The following is a 19,239-nucleotide window of genomic DNA, read 5'->3' on the forward strand; positions in this document are numbered from 1 at the left end:
AATGACTACCTAATGAGATTGGGCAAACTGTCTGAAGGAAAGCAATTTGAGCTTTAGATTCCAAAAGCTCAGAAAAGTTAAAACAAATGTCTTTAATGCACGAGAATGCTGATTCTAAGAGAGTTTGCTTCAGCATGTTGGGAAGCCAAGCTTGGGGCCAGAACTGCCAACACCTTCTCCATTAACTTAGTCTTGGGGCAAAAGATAACTGTTGGAGAATTGATTTGCTACTAATTCTTGTTTCTGAGGGTATGTGTCTTTCTAGAACTTCTGAATTCTTCAGGCCATGCTGTGAGGACAAAATGACCCTTTATTTGGCAATGAATTCTGTGTACATAGGAAGGCCCTTCTATGAGTAAAGAAAAGGCTGAAACATTCCAGAACTGAAGCCTGCTCAACACGAACCAGATGTAAGGTTCAACTTACTTTTGTTCCTGGACATACTCGGAAGGTGTAAAGGCGCCAGGGAATGATTTTCAGGTAGAACTCCTTCACGGAGAATTGCTGGAGGACCAACATATGGAAAAGGAAGTGAGTGATAAATAAAAAGGGTCTATTTGGGTATTGTAATTAAAAAATCAAGAGTCCCTTCCTCCATTCCTCATAACCCTTTCCCTCTAGGGACAAAGAGGATATTTCTTCAGTACTAAAATCAAATAAATAATATCAAATCTATCTTAAAATAGGCAAATTAAAAATATTACTCTGACAATGCAATTTCACAGAGAGACATTTTGTAATCTTATGATTCAAGTCTTACTACCAGTTCTAAATGACTGAGATCAGGTTTTCACTTTGTGAGTAAACATTTTACCTAGAAACAATCAAAATCTCCTTCTGTTCAGCTGGGTGCTGAACTTCCTCAATGGACAGGGGAATACCTGTGGCCCTTACCTACTGCTTTATCTCTATTAGAATGGTACCAAGGATTTGAGGATTTGCCACAGGAAGCCAGGTGGGGGACAGGAAGGTGAAGGTGGTCGTGTGGTTTCAAACAAAAAAGTTCATCAGAATAGGTGAGAATAAAGAAGGGTCTCTTTATATGATTATAAAAAAGAAAAAGACAAAGACAATCACTTTTAATCTAAAAAAAAACTGTTATCTAAATGAATAGTAGATCTGGATTTTTCTTGATTTTTAAAAAGCTCTTAAGATTTTCAAATACATGCTAAACAAGAGAAAATGGTATGATGAGCCCATCATCAGCTTTAACAATTAACAACCTTGCTTCATCTGTACCTCACCCTGGCCCTCATTCCTACTTCCCTAGCTCAAAGTAGGGCTAGCTTTTTATGATACTAAACAAAGTCTGAAGTAGAACAGAACTGGAACTCAGTTTTGGTTATGAGATTAAAGGGATATAATGGGATGTTTCAAGAGCTGATTTTTCTGAGGTCTGAATGAATAAGCAAAATACAAATACTAAAAAGAAAATTCCTAACACAAAGTGCCTCTTAGCTTAGGGGCTTGGGAAGTTCACCTCCTTGCCTCTGCCAAAATTTCTCTGTTCTAATCCTGTAGCCTGAGAGTGACATGCATTTATTGTGGTTTTATGAATCCAAGAATGAAAGATCAAATTGTTTCTTTTTTTAACTTTTTTTTAATGTTTTTTATTTATTTCTGAGAAAGAGACAGTGTGAGCAGGGGAGGGTCAGAGAGAGAGAGGGAGATACAGTATCTGAAGCAGGCTCCAGGCTCTGAGCTAGCTGTCAGCACAGAGCCTGACGCGGGGCTCGAACCCCGTGAGATCATGACCTGAGCCGAAGTCGGACGCTCAACAGACTGAGCCACCCAGGTGCCCCAAGATCAAATTGTTTCGAAACAGCAGAAGCGGCCAACAGTAATTTTTATACTAGCAAAAAATTTTTAATGGTCAAAAGTAGCTTTATTTAAAACTCTAAGAGCCATTCCTTGAAACACCTTCCCAGAAGCAATCAAAGAGAATGCCTCAGGTGCTCTAACACAACAAGGTACATAGACTTTCTAGACAGAGTCTTAATCCAGTCCAGTCCAAACATGTGCAGCAAAATGTGGGGCACAATCTTCTGCTCAATCTTAAGTAGCCTCTCTTGGTATCCCAGAAAACCTACAAGTCAAAGACCTTACCTTGACTCCACACTAATGCTTTGTGGTTTTATTACCGATTTCCAAATATATGCAGGGTTAGGCAGGGGGATTTTGAGACAAGAGTGAGAGGTCCAACCTTTGGTGACACATAGCAGTACACCTTCTTCGGTTTCTTCACCTTCTCAGGGGTCTGGCACTCAGAGGGTGAGTCTTCATCTTCCTCCTCCACAGCTGTGGAAGGCCGGCGCTGGGAGGAGCTCGTGTGCATGGGGGGAAGGTGCCAAGGTGTGCTGGTACAGTTGGTGGCATTATAAAGATAAGCCTCAAAGTAAATGCTCACTCCTGAGGTGGACACGTTGCGTTCGACAATATTCTTTTCATTCTCTGAAGTATGAACAAGGAACGAGGTTTTAGAGTAGGAGATGGGGGAGAAAAGGAAAGACCTATCACTAGACCTCCGGTCCAGAGGATTCTAAGCCATGTTTGGCTCAGATGGCAAATGTTTGTGAGGTTGGTCAGAAGAATGTAGACACACAAGCAGCAAGTGGCCTGGGAACAGGAGGACTAAATCAGAGCTTTGCTTTCAACTCACCACTTAGGACAATGATGTCAAATTCACCATTATTGATCGGCTGATTTTGGTATGAAATGCAGGCGTGGAAGCAGCCCCGAGAATGCAAGGTGAGTCGCAAGAACACCTGGCAGGTCTGCCTGTTGGAGGTCACGGACTTCTCAAATGAGACACCAGAGCTCTCTTCTTCTTGCGGGCCGAGCTATAGGAGGAACCAGAGCAACAGCGAATACAGAAAACTTGCTCTGCTGCATGGCAGCTTACTCTTTACAAAGAACTTTCCCATCTACGAGCTAATCTAAGTGTCACAATTACTAATGGGATGGAGCATTGTCAGATGAAGGAAGGACAGTACAGAAGTCAGGGTGGAAATGAGAGGAAGTGAATTAGTAAAAGTGAGAAGGACAGAAAAGGAGCCACAGAGAAGGGAAGCTGCTTACCTCATGAATGGACAAACTGTAATTATGCTCATCTCTCAAGGATGCGGAATTGTTGGTAGGGTTGTCATACTCATCTCGGGGCACTATTTGAAGGGTGTGTGGCTGTCCACAGGTCAATACAAGAGTAGAAAAATGGCACACTATTTTGGTCTTGGAAGGAACCACCATTCCTGAAACAGACAATGGAATCTAATCCTTAGAGGGCAGCTTTTCAGAGCACCAAGATCTCTTCAATCAGTGAGTCCCAGAGAGCTAGGTCCTGCCCAATTCTTAGGGAAAAACCATTCTTAAGAATAAACCACCATGAAGAGGATGAGAAAAAAAAAAAAAAAAAGATTAATTCAAACGAACTGGGGGACTCATTTTCACAAATTTCTAACCACTGTTGCACTAAACGAAATGAGAAAAGGGCTCATAGGAAACAGAACTGAAAGTCACATAGTACCTACAGTCTCACTGAGAACCTACAAGTGAGGCAGGCCTCAGAAATTAGTGCTAAATAACCGGGCAAAACAAAGACATTAAACACTCAGAAATACTTAGGTGGAAATCTAAGAACACACGTACAAGACTTACATGTTGAAAACTACAAAATGCTAGTGAAAGAGATGAAAAGGCCCATATAAAGTCAGAGGTCACTAAGTTCATGAACTAGAAGACTAAACAGAAAAATGTCAATCCTCTCCAAATGATATTCAGGTTTAATATCATGCTGATCAAAATCTCAGCAAGTTTTTGTGGATATAGAAAATACTGTTCTAAAATTTATATGGAAACCAACTTGACAATAAACTATTAAAAAATTTTTTAAAAATTTATATGGAGAGGAGTTAAGACGGTAGAGAAGTAGGGGGACTGGGATTTCCCTCATCCCTCAAACACAGCTGTACTGAGGTCAGAACACTTGGAACACCCAGGAATACAGACTGCAGAGTCGCAGAAAAATCTCCACAAGTGGATGGTGACAGCTTGGCAGGACACAGGTGCATGTATGTGAAGTGGGAGACATAAAATGGGCAGTGCAGGCATGGAGGGGAGGGACCCACTTCTGTGGAGAGACAAAAGGGAGAGAAAGGCTATGGAAGTATGATATTGTGTTTGGACAAGAGAAAAATCTCTCTGGACCATGGACTGGGGAACGAGAAATACGGAGAGTGCCAGTTTCTACTTTGCAAACAGCCTTAGGAACTGAAGATCAGAGTCTTTAAGGGTGTGTGACTTTCTCTGTACCAGAGCCACTGCCCAGTGCACATTCCTGATGGGGAGGGGAGCGAGCCCCAGGGCGCGGTAGCAATCTCAGGGATGCACTGAGAGAGGACAGTCCCTTCCCTGGAATACTGTGGGAAGAAAGTTTATATCCCCCCAACCCCCACCAAGGACAAAAGATCCTGCTGGCTTACCAGCCAGAGGCCCTTTGTTGGATGGGTAGAATGGCGTTACCTAGAACCAGGTCTGCGTGGTGTGGATCCTTTAAGACACTGGGTTTTGAATCCCAGCTGAATGCCTAGGAGGCCCGGGATAAGCCCCAGTCCAGGGAGGAGGGACTGGGGTGTCGCCATTCTCCACATCACCAACTCAGTGGGGCTTCGGGGGAACAGGACAGCAGCCCCCAGTGGAGGCGACCCACTTACATCAAACCCTGCCCCTCCATACCTGGTAACTGCTTATCTACCAGAGTGGGACTGACACTGACCAAACCAGACTGAGACTGACTGAACCAGATGGACTCTCCTCCAGACCAGCACAGCCACTGGTCCCAGACCCCAACAGACAACTGGCCTGCGGTTTTGTATGTTAGTCTGGTGAGTTTTTTTTTCTCTTTTCTTTTCTTCCCCTCTTTTTCTTTCTATCCTTTTTCCCCCCCTTTGGAATCAAGCTCATAGTTTCTGATTCGATTTTTGGTCAATTCTTACTGTATATATATGTATCTTTTTTCCTTTCTTTCTCTGCTCTGGTTGTTTGTTTAATCAGGCATTTTTACTCTATTCCTTTTACACATCTTCTGTATCTCTTTCTTTACTTTCCTCTCTCTCTCTCTGGATTAAGCCTTACAGTTTCTTTGATTCTCTGCCTTGTCTTTTTTTTCTCGCCCCTTTCATTTTTCTCTTTGTATGGGATAAGGTTCCCCCACCTTTCCTTTTTGTCCAGGGTTACTTCAACAAACACATCAAAGCACACTTGGTGGAAGGTCCAAACAATCCACCATTATGAGCAGCCGGATGGGGCAGCCAAATACCAACAACAGAGTGCATGCAACACACTCCAGAAACAGTTCCTAAAGTGCCAGGCCCTGGACAGTGTATGACCCCTTCTTAATATAGTACTCACAGGTGCAGGACACATAACAGGCTATTAAAACATGTACAAGACAGGGGCACCTGGGTGGCTCAGTTGGTTAAGCGTCTGATCTTGGCTCAGGTCATGATCTTGGGGTTCGTGAGTTCGAGCCCTGCCTCGGACTCTGTGCTGACAGCCAAGAGCCTAGAGGAGCCTGCTTCAGACTCTGTCTCCATCTTTCCCTACCCCTCCCCCATTCACACTCTGTGTCTCTGTCTCTGTCTCTCTCTAAAGTAAAAGTAAACACATAAAAATAAGTAAATAAATAAATAAATAAAACACATACAAGAGAGAAACCTCGCCAAAATGACAAAACAGAAGAATTCTCCACAAAAGGAATTCCAAGAAGAAATGACAGCCAGAGGATTGCTCACAACAGATATAAACTATATCTAAACAAGAATTTAGAGTAACAGTCAGAAGACTAATAGCTGGGCTTGAAAAAAAATATATAGAAGAGGAAAATACATTGCAATCCAGGCATATCTCAAGAAGCAAGAATGATCCCAAATACATAACCTAACTTCACACCTAAAGGAATCAGAAAGGCAGCAGCAGAGAAAGCCCAAGGTCAGCAGAAGAAGTGAATAATAAAGATTAGAGATGAAAAAATAACACAGAGTGCAAAAAAAACCAATAAAACAGATCAATGAATCTAAGAGCTGGTTTCTTGAAAGAATAAACAAAATTGATAAATACCTAGCCAGACTTCTCAAAAAGAGAGAGAACCCAAATAGATAAAATCATGAATGAAAGAGGAGAGATCACAACCAACACCACAAAAATACAAACAATTATTACAGAATACTATGAAAAATTATATGCCAACAAATTGGACAATCTGGAAGAAATGGACAAATTCCTAGACACCCACACACTACCAAAATTCAAAAGAAAAGAACAGAAAATTTGAACAGACTCATAACCAGCAAAGAAATGGAATCGACTATCGAAAATCTCCCAACATATAAGCCTCCTGGGCCAGATGGCTTCCCAGGGCAGTTCTACCAGACACTGAAAGCAGAGTTAATACCTAGTCTTCTCAAGCTGTTCCAAAAAGCAGAAATGGAAGGAAAGCTTCCAGACTCTTTCTAGGAAGCCAGCATTACCTTGACTGCCAAACCAAAGACCCCACTAAAAAGGAGAATTACAAGCCAAATCTCTGATGAACATAGATGCAAAAATTCTCAACAAGATACTAGCAAATCGAATTCAACAACATATTAAAAGAATTATTTCCCATGATCAAGTGGGATTCATTCCTGGGCTGCTGAGCTGGTTCAATATTCACAAATCAGTTAACGTGATACATCACATTAACAGAAGAAAGAATAAGAACCATATGATCCTGCCAATAGATGCAGAAAAAACATTTGACAAAATACAGCATCCATCCTTAATAAAAACCCTCAAGAAAGTCGGGGTAGGAGCAACATACCTTAACATCATAAAAACCATATATGAAAGTTTTCCCCTTGAGATCAGGAACATGATGGGGATGTCCACTCTCACCACTGTTGTTTAACATAGTGTTGGAAGTCCTAGTCTCAGCAATTGGACAACAAAACGAAATAAAAGGCATCCAAACTGACAAAGAAGGAGTCAAACTTTCGCTTTTTGCAGATGACATAATACTCTACATGGAAAACCTGAAAGACTCCACAAAAAAACTGCTAGAACTGATACATGAATTCAGTAAAGTCTCAGGATATAAAAACAAGGTACAGAAATGAGATGCATTTCTATACACCAATAATGAAGCAATAGAGCAATTAAGGAATCAATCCCATTTACAATTGCACCAAGAACCATAAAATACCTAGGAATAAACCTAACTAAAGAGGTAAAAAATCTGTATGCTGAAAACTATAGAAAGCTTATGAAAGAAACTGAAGATGACACAAAGAAATGGAAAAACATCTGATGTTCATGGACTGGAAGGACAAATACTGTTAAAATGTCAATACTACCAAAGTAGTCTACACACTCAATGTAATCCCCATCAAAACAGCATGAGCATTCTTCACAGAGCTAGAACAAACAATCCTAAAATTTGTATGGAACCACAAAAGACCCCGAATAGCCAAAGTAATGTTAGAAAAGAAAACCAAAGCTGGAGGCATCACAATCCCAGACTTTAGCCTGGATTACAAAGTTGTAAAGATAGTATGATACTGGCACAAAAACAGACACATAGACCAATGGAATAGAATAAAGAACCCAGAAACAGACCCACAATTATATGGCCTACTAATCTTTGACAAAACAGGAAAGAGTATCCAATGGAAAAAAGACCATCTCTTTAGCAAATGGTGCTAGGGGAACTGGACAGCAACAGGTAGAAGAATGAAACTGGACCACTTTCTTACACCACACACAAAAATAAATTCAAATGGGATGAAAGACCTGAATGTGAGATAGGAAACCATCAAAATCTTACAGGACAAAATAGACAACAACCTCTTTGACCTCAGTCAAGGCAACTTCTTACTTGACATGTTTACAAAGGCAAGGGAAATAAAAGCAAAAATGAACTATCCCCATAGTCCTCATCATGATAAAAAGCTTCTGCACAGCAAAGGAAACAATCAACAAAACTAAAAGGCAACCGACGGAATGCGAAAAGATATTTGCAAATGACATATCAGATAAAGGACTAATAAAAATCTATAAAGAACTTACAGACTCAACACCCAAAAAACAAATAATCCAGTGAAGAAATGGGCAGAAGACATGAATAAACACTTTTCCAAAGGAGATATCCAGATGACAGACAGACACATGAAAAGATGCTCAACGTCACTCATCGTCAGGGAAATACAAATCAAAACCACACTGAAATACCACCTCACACCAGTCAGAGTGGCTAAAATTAACACCTCGGAAAACAACAGATGTTGGCAAGGATGTGGAGAAAGGGGAACCCTCTTGCACTGCTGGTAGGAATGCAAACTGGTGCAGCCACTCTGGAAAACAGTGTGGTGGTTCCTCAAAAAATTAAAAATAGAATTACCCTACGACTCAGCAATAGTACTACTAGGAATTTATCCAAAGGATACAAGAATGCTGATTCGAAGGGGCACATGTACCCCAATGTTTACAGCAGGGCTATCAACAATAGCCAAATTACGGAAAGAGCCCAAATGTCCATCGACTGATGAATGGATAAAGATGTGGTATACATACAACGGAATACTATTTGGCAATGAAAAAGAATGAAGTTTTGCCATATGCAACAACATGGATGGAACTGGAGGGTATTATGCCAAGCAAAATAAGTCAGTCAGATAAAGACAGATATCATATGATTTCACTCACATGTGGAATTTGAGAAACTTAACAGATGATCATAGAGAAGGGGTAGGAAAAATAAGATAATAGAGAGGGAGGCAAACCATAAGAGACTCTTAATTACAGAGACCGAACTGAGGGTTAATGGGGGATGGGGGTAAATGTGTGATGGGCATTAAAGAGGGCACTTATTGGGATGAGCACTGGGTATTGTATGTAAGTGATAAGTCATGGCAATCTATTCCTGAAGCCAAGACTACACCGTATGTTAGCTAATAAACAAACGATAAACAAATAAAAATGAAAAATAAATTTAAAAATTACTCAGGTAAATGATCTGCCCCCCAAAAATAAAACAAAATAAAATTTATATGGAAAGAGAAGAATCTAGAGTAGCTAAAATAATTCTGAGAAAGAAGGGTAGAGCAGGAAGAGTCAGTTTATCCAATTTCAGGATTTACTGTATATTTACAGTAATCCAGACTCTGTAGTCCTGGTGGGAGGATAGACCCACAGATAAGGAAACAGAACAGAACCCAGAAATAGAGCCGTACAAATATGCCCAACCACTCTAATAAAGGTACAAACAAAGGGCAATGTAATAGGGAAAAGACAGTCTTTTCAACAAATGGTGCCGGAACAACTAGACATCTAGAAGTAAAAAAAAAAAAATTTACACAGTATACAAAAACTAAATTAAAATGGATCACGGCCTTATATATAAAATGTAAAGCTGGGGAACTTTTAGGGGAAAAAAACATGAGGAAATCTTCGGGATCTAGAACTAATCAAAGAGTTCTCAGATACCTAAAGCATGACCCTTGTAAGAAAAAATTAATAAAGTAACTTCATCAAAATTAAAACCTTTTGCTTTGTGAAAAACCACATTAAGGGGATGAAAAGAAAAGCTAAAGATTGATAGAACATATCTGCAAACTACATATGTAACAGAGGACTAGTTTGTAGAATATATAAAGAACTCTCAAAACTCAATACTAAAAAACAAAAATATCCAATTAGAAAATGGGCAAAAGAGGATGCACAAATAGCAAATAAGCACATGAAAAGATGTTCAACATCATTAACCATTAGGTAAATGCAAATTAAAACCACCACACCCTTAATAGACTGGCTAAAATAAAAAAAACAGTGACAATATCAAATGCTGGCAAGAATGTGAAGAAACTAGATTGTTCATACATTGCTGGTGGGAGTATAAAATGCTACAGGAGTAGCATTTTGGCAGTTTCTTAAAAATACTAAGAGTGTAACTACCATACAACTCAGCAATTGCATTCCTGAGCATTTATACCAAAGATATGACCACTTATATTCACGGAAAAACCTCTACATGAATTCTCATAGGTTTATTTATAATAACCTATTTATAATAACCCAAAACTGAAGACAACCCAGATGTTCTTTGACTGGAGAACAGTTAAACAAACTGTGGCACATTCACATCATAGATGACAATCCTGCAATAAAAAGGAGCCAACTAATGATACATGCAACAACTTGGATGAATCTCCAGAGAATTATATAACATTCCTGAAATGACAAAATTACAGAAATGGGATGCCAGGGGTTAAGAAACAGGTGGGCAGATACGGGCACCCAAGTGGCTCAACTTGTTAGGCATCCAACTCCTGGTTTCGGCTCAGGTCATGATCTTGCAGTTCATTGGTTCAAGCCCCATGTTGACTGTGTGGAGCCTGCTTGGGGTTCTTTCTCTCATTCTCTCTCTCTCTCAAAATAAATAAACTTACCAAACCACATGGGTAGGGGAGGGAAAACAGGTGTGGCTATAAGGAGGCAACATGAAGGATCCTTGCGGTGATGGAAATGTTCTGTATCTTCACTGTATCAATGTCAGTAACCTGGCTGTGATATTGTACTTTAGTTTTGTAAGATGTTACTACCATTGGGGGAAAATGGGTCAAAGATACACCAGATCCCTCAGTATTATTTCTTACAACTGCAGGAGAATCTACAATTGTCCCAAAACAGAGTTTCATTTTAATTTAAAAAATAAAAGGACTGAGACATATTATAAGGATATGAACTGTTCACTGGCGGAAAGGGGATGGGGTGATGATAATGTACGTGGAAAGGAGTCTGTGAGTCACTGAAGTAAAGAGGGAGAAACATGGGAAGGGAGATGGCTCGGAGCCACCTTGTCCACAGCCTTTCTCCTTTATAAGAGAAAGAAAACTGAGGACCAGACAAGCAAAAATACACAAATCTTAAGGCCCCTCTCATTATGATTTGACTCCAAAAGGTTCCCAAAGTCCTCTTATTTCTGTGGATACCAACTTGGCCAGTACTTAATGACATCCTCAAAAGGAAGCCAAGGCAGGGCATGAAGAACAGACAGCATCTTAACACACTAAACATATTTGGTGCAGAGTCAGAACTCAGAGATTACACCTTTAGGCTTCAAAGTTGGTGAGTATCTATTATCTGGCATCAAGGATGTGGGTGGGGGAAAAGTGGAGATAGAGATCTCAATTCTTAGATACCAGCAGCTCGGGCAGACACTTTGCCATGAGAAGTAAAACACATACTGGTAGCAAGGGTGGAATTAGGTTGAGGTGCTTTTACTTGAAAAGATTTCAAAAATCAGAAGAATTTACCTTTTGTCTATTCTGGCACCCTTACCTCTTAAGAACTTACTAGGCTGATGACCCAGCCAATTCTACTCTTAGAGAAATAAAACCATACATCCACACAAAAACTCGTACATAAAGGTTCACAGCAGGATTATACACAACTGCCAAAAGTGAAAACAACCCAAAGGTCCATCAGCTGGTGAATGTATACACAAAACGTGGTGCATCCATACAATGGAATGTCATTTAGCAACAAAAGGAAATAAAGTAATGATTCATGCTATCGCACGGATAAGCCTTAAAAACATCATGCAAAGAGAGAGGCAGTCACAAATGGCCACATATTTTATGATTACACTTATATAAAATGTCTGGAGTAGGCAAATCTACAGAATAAATAAATGGTTACTTAGAGATGGGGAGTTTGGAGAAATGGGGAGTGACTGTTAACGGGTGCAGGATTTCTTTTTTGGGTGAGAAAAATCCTCTAACATTGACTGCAGTGATGGTTGTGCAACTCTAAATTGTTAAAACCATTTAACTGTATATTTTAACCAGATGGATTATGTGGCATAATCCATGTGGATGGAAAAGTGTTTTTTTAAGAAAGAAAGAAAGAAAGAAAGAAAGAAAGAAAGAAAGAAAGAAAGAAAGAAAGACAGAAAGCAGAAAGAAAATCGAAAGAAGGGACAGAGAAAGAGAAAGGGCAAAAACAAGAATGAACATACCAGGCTGAAAAATCTTGTAGTAGGGACTGTAGGCCACGTTTAGTCCACCAAGCTTTACAGAGATTTCGTAACGCCCAGCCCTGCGCACAGTGAAGGCCACCTTGACCACGTTGGAACTGGGCTCCTGGAGCACTTCCTGGGTGACTGGAATCTCCACTGCCAGCTCAACGTGAGAGATGTGAACCCTCAGTCCCACAGGCCGGTGTGCGGGGAAAGGCTGCCCGTTCTTGTAGAATAACTGCAGTGGGGAGAGAAAGGCACTCATCAGTGAGTAGGAAAAGAGGACTGTTTCCCACCTGACTGGGGGGGGAGGAGGGCAGGGAGGAGGTAGCTGGCAAATCCCAGTACCCATTCATTCCCACTGTCCTGCTCACGGACAGAGAGAAACACACACCTCAAAGAAAACCATGAAGTCATGAGCAAACTCTTAACTTGTTCAGAAGTCAGGAGTAAATTTACATTTTATTTTCAAGTGACCATTTCTGAACCACAGATGCTGCCTCCTCAGTATAACCAGCCCTTCTTGTTATACTGTCAGTGCTAAACCGCATGTAAAGGTAAGTCAGTGAGTACCACTGGCACTGAGTGCGCTGAAGCACCAGGCAGGGCTAGGGGGCTGCCGGCTACCAACCCAAGCAGAGCACTGCAGCGAAGTCATCACAGGGGGTGGCACACTTTTCTGTGAAGGCCAGACAGTAAATATTTTGGCTTTGTGGGTCATACACAGCTACTCAACTCAACTGTGGTTAACTACTCAAGTGTAAAAGCAGCCGCAGGCAATACAGGAAGATGGACGGGTGTGGCTGTGTTCTAATAAAACTGCATTTACAGAAACAAGCGTAAGGCCTGATTTGGCCCTCAGGCCATAGTTTGCCAACCCCCGCCCCACCCCAATCTAGAACACCTATTACTTCGCTAATATTTTTTCTTATTTTGGAAAAGTAACACTGAGTTTTATACATCTTCAAAGCTAAGCACCTACAAAACCAAAATGATAGAGAAATTTGTGAGCCTTCAGATATTAACAATTCCCAAGTCCCTGGGAGGGGCTGAAAAACAAGGGAAAAATGTTAACATTCCAGGCCAGCACCACCAACACACTGAACTGGGCTCTGGAAACAAGTGATTCAGAAAACCCAACGGGTATGGAGACAGAAACATTCCCTTACATGCACTCGGAAGGCCATGCTGTGGCCCACCTCATAGGGGTCCTTCCAATCCCAGGAGACTTTGCAAGACCGGGGATCCAGGTAATTTCCCCGCACGTAGTCATAAATAGTCCGGTCCCCTCTGCGCTCACGGTCCTCATTCTGGAGGAAGCTGACTACGCGTGCGGCAAGCTCAAAGAGGAACTTAATTGTGAAGAAGAACGCAACCACAGACACTGTGATTCCACCTATATAAAAGAGAGAACACACATACCACCTGCCGGTTACAGCTTCTCATTGTGGAAAAGGCCAGCCATCTTTCAAAGAGTAAAAGTCAGGATGAGATACAAGACTTCCAAAGAAACACTGTGCTGGGTCACTACCTCTGTGGGTGAAGAGAGGGACTTCTATAACCGGGATCAGAAATTACAGGCCAAATCCCATCTGCTGCTTGTTTTTTTTTTTTTTTTTTTTTGGATTTGTATTTTTTTTTATTTTTTTTTATTTTTTACAAATAGTTTATTGTCAAATTAGTTTCTACATAACACTCAGTGCTCATCCCCAAAGTGCCCTCCTCCATGCTCATCCCCCCCTCCCCTCCACATCCATCAGTCCTCAGTTTTTGTCAGCATTCAAGAGTCTCTCATGGTTTGCCTCTCTCCCTTTCCCCCACCATTTCCGCCCTTCTTCTCCCGCTTGTTCCTCCGTCAAGTTCCTCCTAATCCTCCTATACGTGCAAACATATGATATTTGTCCTTCTCTGCCTGACTTATTTCGCTCTCTGCTGCTTGTTTTTATAAATCAAGTTCTATTAGAACACAGCCCCACCTATTCATTTACATATTGTCTAGGGCTGCCTTTGCCCTAAACTGGCAGAATTCAGTAGTGGTACAGAGCCCCTATGACCGAGGAAGCTGAAATATTTACTCTTGGTGCTTTATGGAAAAAGTGTCAACCCCTGATCAATACCATGGGCCATATAAAATGCCCAACCCCTACATTTCTACCTGTGCTAGGCCCTCATAGAAGCAGTAAAGTAAATGAATTCTATTCCCTTCCTTTGGAAGTCTTCCTCTCTTTTGTCCACTTAGCAAAAGACCTCCCCAGTCATTACCTCAGTTAGGGGTTCCCTCTTCTGAGCCCCCTCAAACTCCTGTATATTCACCTATTACAGCTTTTCTCCCCTAGACCATCTTCCCCTTCATGTTATGAACTTCTTGAAGGCAATTTTTGCCTTATCCAAACTTGAGTAGGCAGGAAACAGTATCTGGCACTGACCAGAATTACTCAATAAATATTTCCCAAGTGAATGAATTCCACTGCCAACTCTGAGAAGGTACATTCTGGCATGAACAGAAATATTTCTAAGTCTATTTTCAAGGGGAAAGGAGGCAGACAGGGAGGCCAAAAGGCTGTAAGGAGCCCCAACAAAAATAATAAAGAGCTCTTTCCACAACATACCAATAACGTAAAACATCAGGTCCCTTCAGTGCTGACGGAACAGCCGAGGATCACAGCTTCAGCTGCAAAAGACAACTCATTTAGCATTTTCTCCAATTCTTCCTTACAGCCAGCTCAGAGAGAGACAAAGAACATAGGGCTTGAGTCAACTGACTCTGGCCTTCCTATCCCTGACCTCTCTCTCTAGTTTGACAGGTGCTCTATGACAAATTTCCGCGAAACGGTGACTCTATCATTCCTCCTAAAGACTTCCAATCTACGACCACCCTAGGAATACCACAAACAGCCACATGCTTTATTGCTAATTACAAAATGCAATAACATGGCTTTCATCTTCTTAGGTCCAGGACCCCAAGACAGTTTCCCTCCCCCATGCAAAGTAGTGCTAATTTACACAGGCAAAGAGGATAATGGAGTCACTTTCCTCTTCTATTTGCCTTCTGGAAGTAATTCATCTAAGTAGAAATAGTTATATCAAATGTGGATTTTTATAAGTATTATTATCATCATGTTGGCATTATGTAATTAAAGTGAACCACGGGTCATCCCAATAATAAGCAGTGGGCATGTAAGAGAAATCACTTTTGCCGTTACCAATCAGATAGGTCCCATGGAAGATGAGCTCAGCAGAAAGGTCAAGGACAGGAACAAAAGGAAGAGATTGTATTTATCCTAAGTGATGCCTGTCAAGGTCAGAACAATTCAAACAGGGGCCAGGGTTAAAGGGGAAACTTTCACTGTTATTAAACTTGTTTCCAGAATAAGACTTCAATCTTCATTACTCGCCTGAACCACCCAAAGTATTGTTAAGAAAAAATGCAATGTACACTGACATTGGTATCTATCACTGAGTTTTGACCTTAGTATAGCTTGCAAAAGCTCTCCATTCTATAATGCAGTGAATTCATTCTTTTCAAGTCAATGTATATAAGGTTATCAATGTTACCTCAACCCAGTGTCTTTTATCTGCACTAGAATGTTACTTAGAGACAACACAGCTGAAAATTTCTAGGCTCAGGTTTGGGAGGGACCAAAACAAGTTTTGTTTTTGTTGTTGTTGTTTATAAATAGGGTATGCTTTTATATCTAACTGTACTAGAAAAATTTAAGAGAGAGACAGAAAATGGCCACTAGATCCTCTGATAGCAACAATATACCCAAAGGAATCCACAGAGAATAGGTAATTTGAGGAATGACCATGTCAAGTTTCATAGAAATCTCTATTTAGACTCATGTCTAAAATCTACCAGAAAAGAAATCCACACAGGGAACAGTCAACATACATGGATTAGGTTGCTTCCCAAAGGGTCTATTATAAAGAGACAATACACAGACCCAAAATTTGGGATCACAGCTACTGAGTCTCTTGACCAAACAGGTATCTCATCTCCTGGGACCTTATGCTGCAAGCTACTTTCATCTCTCAAAAAGCATCTATCTGCACCTTACAGGATGTGCTAGATGACTTTCTAGAACCCAAACTGGCAGTTTAACTGTCTGCATTACTCCCTCAGTTGGACGTCATCCAATTTGATCCTGAATATGAAAATTTGGAGCTTAGCAAAGTTGTAGCAGTCAGCAGAAAATAAAGCATATGTGGCTGATGTCATAGGACTTGTGACCTCAAGTCTCTCACTCCTTAGAGGAACAAGAGCAACGCCAAATTCATGGCACACTGCAGGAGGGTGGGGAAATTCCTATGTACCATCTCTGACAACTACAACGACCTTTACTGTGAGAGGCAGTGGACAAGCAGGAAGTCAGAGGCCTGCGGACCAGTTCCAAGGCTGCAACTGTGTGACCTGTCCAGGCTTCAGAATTCTCTCTGCTATCGAAAGAGTTGAGATTTAGTAATTTCTATGGCACCATCTCCTTTCGTGTGATAGGACTTCAATATAACTCCCCACAGCCATCAGGACTCTAAAATCAAACAGTAGCTCAAAGAGGACAATACAGAGGATAAGGGCATGGACTCCAGAGCTGGCCTACCTGGGTTCATACTCATTCTGTCACTCACAGTGTGACTATGAACAAGTTATTTCATCTCTCTGTGGAGAGCCAGTTTCCTTATCTTCAAATGGGGTATATCTATGTGTACCTCACAGGGGTGCTATAAGGATTAAATGAGTTAACACATGTAAACAGCCTAGAATAGGGCCTGGCACACAGGGAGTTGTCAGTTTTAACTGTTATTCAAATTACTACCTGGGTGCCTGGGTAATTCAGTCGGTTAAGCATCTGACTTCGGCTCAGGTCATGATCTCATGGTTCGTGGGTTCGAGCCCCGCATTGGGCTCTGTGCTGACAGCTAGCTCAGAGCCTGGAGCCTGCTTCAGATTCTGTGTCTCCCTCTCTCTCTGACCCTCCCCTGCTCATGCTGTCTCTCTTTCTCTCTCTCAAAAATAAATAAAACATTAAAAAAAATTAAAATGACTACCAATAGCGGTAGTGCCATCACTATCCTTTTGTGTCAGAGCCAGTAGAAAACTCCAGGAATCTCTCTACTGGCCCCCACCTTTTTCAACAGGAAATGCATCAAAAGGTACCAAAAGGTAGGTAATTCTGGCTTCTCTTACTGTGCCTCAAATCTCTGACTACCTGGGAGTCCTTCATACTATTCTCATTTTAGGTCTGAAAACGTTTATAATAAAGAATTCAAATTTATCCTAAAATAATTCATCCAACAAATACTAGGTACCTACTTAATGTGCCAGGTACTGGGGAAACAGGGTTGGACAGCCACAGTCTCAGTCCCATGAAGCTGGCAGTACTGAGCTCAACCTTGTTGAGTCCTTGTCCATTTTCTCCCATTCCCCTCTTTTCAACCAAATTGTCACCACTGGTCCAGAACACCTAGACCTTTTCCAACAGGTCAATTCTATTTTCTACTCCAATTTCCTTCATTATTTTAAACCCAGATACTTACTGCTACTTTTTTCCAAACCACTCTCCTCCTCTCTTCTCCCAGAAAGCTCCTTATTGCCAAGGAATTAGATCTGTTGATTCACTGCCCTATGATGTGTCCTTTATAAAGCCTCCAACTTCTCTACAATAGCTCTCAAGAAACCCCCAACAATAAATACCTACTCATCTTCAGCTGTCGCATTTTGAGCTTGTCTTCTTTTTACATTTTCCTCCTGTCTTGTTCCTCTCGAATGCTCTCACAAAGCCTTCCTATCTTTGTCACTCAAATCATTTTTATTCCAGATTCCACTTCCATTCTGAAAGCATTTTCTGTCCCCTTCCTGACTCTGGCAAGGCTCTCCAGCTCTGTCTCCGCTTCTATCCCCACCCACAGTATTCCCCTTGGCCTCATCTACACAAAACCTTATTTTATCCTATGATATACCTGACTCGAGTCCTTTCCACCTTTACATATTGGCTCTGAAATTTCACATCTTCATGCTTTGCAAAAGTCACTTCCTCTGCCTAAACTAACCACTCCCCTCTCATGTCTCCATCCACAGGAAATCTAACCCTAAAATCTGGGGAAAATCTGTCTTCCCTCCCTGAAATCTTCCCTGGGCCTCAATTTAGAAATTCCCTTCCTCCTCTGAATTCCCACACTACTTTGTTATTTATCTTTTGGCACTTACATTCTCTTTCATTTTAGTCCTGTGTTTATTTTCCATTTCAGAGTGGTAAATAACATGAGGCAAAGACTAGTCTTCAGAATTCTCCACAGCGTCTAACATAATGGCATACAGTAACTGCAACAAATATGAATAAAGTATCTGAACAGATAGGGTCAAATGTCTGTTCTTTCCTTTGTCCAGAATGCCTAGGGATCAGGAATTTTCTAGATGGAACCTCCTTTCAGACACAGTTTTTAAAGACTTCTTGAACTGGCAGTATATTCACTTGAGCCAGGGATTATAAACTCTTCAGACCACAAGTTACCAGTTTACTTTAGTTCTACAAGTATATGTACCAAATACCCACAACTACAGTCAGAGGTTCTCATGCATGGCCTGGTATCTGGTTTTATGGTTCTGTCTTCCTTATCTTGAGCTTTTATATTTCTATAACAATTTCTATAGCACCCCCCACTTCTGCTTCTTACACTTCTTCATGAAATTATTCTGGAATTCCTCCCGAGTTTAATTCAAGCACAAAGAAACAGTGTATTAAGCCTCTGCCATACTAATTCATGCAATCTGGCTGCACGAGTATTTTTTTCAAGCTCAACTCTTTAGTGTTCTTGCTCTTATACAATTCAGCCGATGGGGACACTAACTAGAAGAACAACAGTAGGAGTAGTAACATAATACTCCCTACCCTTATTGAGCCACTTGCAATAGGGCAAAAAACTGCACTAAGTGCTTCTGGTGCTAGCCTAAGTAACTGTCCCTGTGACAGTCTGGTAAAATAAACACTATTATTCTCATTTTACAGATTAAAAAAAAAAAAAAGACAACAAAAAAGCCGGGCTTGGAAGGGACTTGCTGAACATCTCCCAGCTGGTTAAGTGACAGAGCTGAGACTCAAGCCCATGTCTAACTCTGAAACCCAATGTTCTAAACCTCATACAGCACTAAATCATGAAATAGAAAGGAGTTATAGGGACAGTGAGGTATTCGGGAA

At 41.0% G+C, this 19,239-nt stretch overlaps 1 protein-coding gene across 7 annotated transcripts in view; it reads right to left on the bottom strand.

Annotated features, from left to right (window-relative positions):
- AREL1 (apoptosis resistant E3 ubiquitin protein ligase 1) overlaps positions 1-19,239 on the bottom strand; it is a 50,163-nt gene that overhangs the window by 11,299 nt on the left and 19,625 nt on the right. For 6 of the 7 annotated variants that reach the window (XM_039232274.1, XM_039232271.1, XM_039232272.1 and 3 more), the window contains exons 3-9: positions 14,656-14,717; positions 13,216-13,442; positions 12,047-12,284; positions 3,079-3,248; positions 2,660-2,840; positions 2,204-2,451; positions 427-504 (exon numbers count right to left, since the gene is read on the bottom strand). In XM_039232274.1, coding sequence (XP_039088205.1) covers positions 427-504; positions 2,204-2,451; positions 2,660-2,840; positions 3,079-3,248; positions 12,047-12,284; positions 13,216-13,442; positions 14,656-14,671 — 1,158 coding nt within the window. In that variant the 5' untranslated portion in view covers positions 14,672-14,717. The remainder of the gene's footprint in view (positions 1-426; positions 505-2,203; positions 2,452-2,659; positions 2,841-3,078; positions 3,249-12,046; positions 12,285-13,215; positions 13,443-14,655; positions 14,718-19,239) is intronic. The other variant, XM_039232275.1, reaches the window with a different exon arrangement.

The sequence above is a fragment of the Hyaena hyaena genome, unplaced genomic scaffold (assembly GCF_003009895.1).
Source record: "Hyaena hyaena isolate Hyena2069 unplaced genomic scaffold, ASM300989v1 scaffold_65, whole genome shotgun sequence".
In the NCBI taxonomy this organism is placed as follows: domain Eukaryota; kingdom Metazoa; phylum Chordata; class Mammalia; order Carnivora; family Hyaenidae; genus Hyaena; species Hyaena hyaena.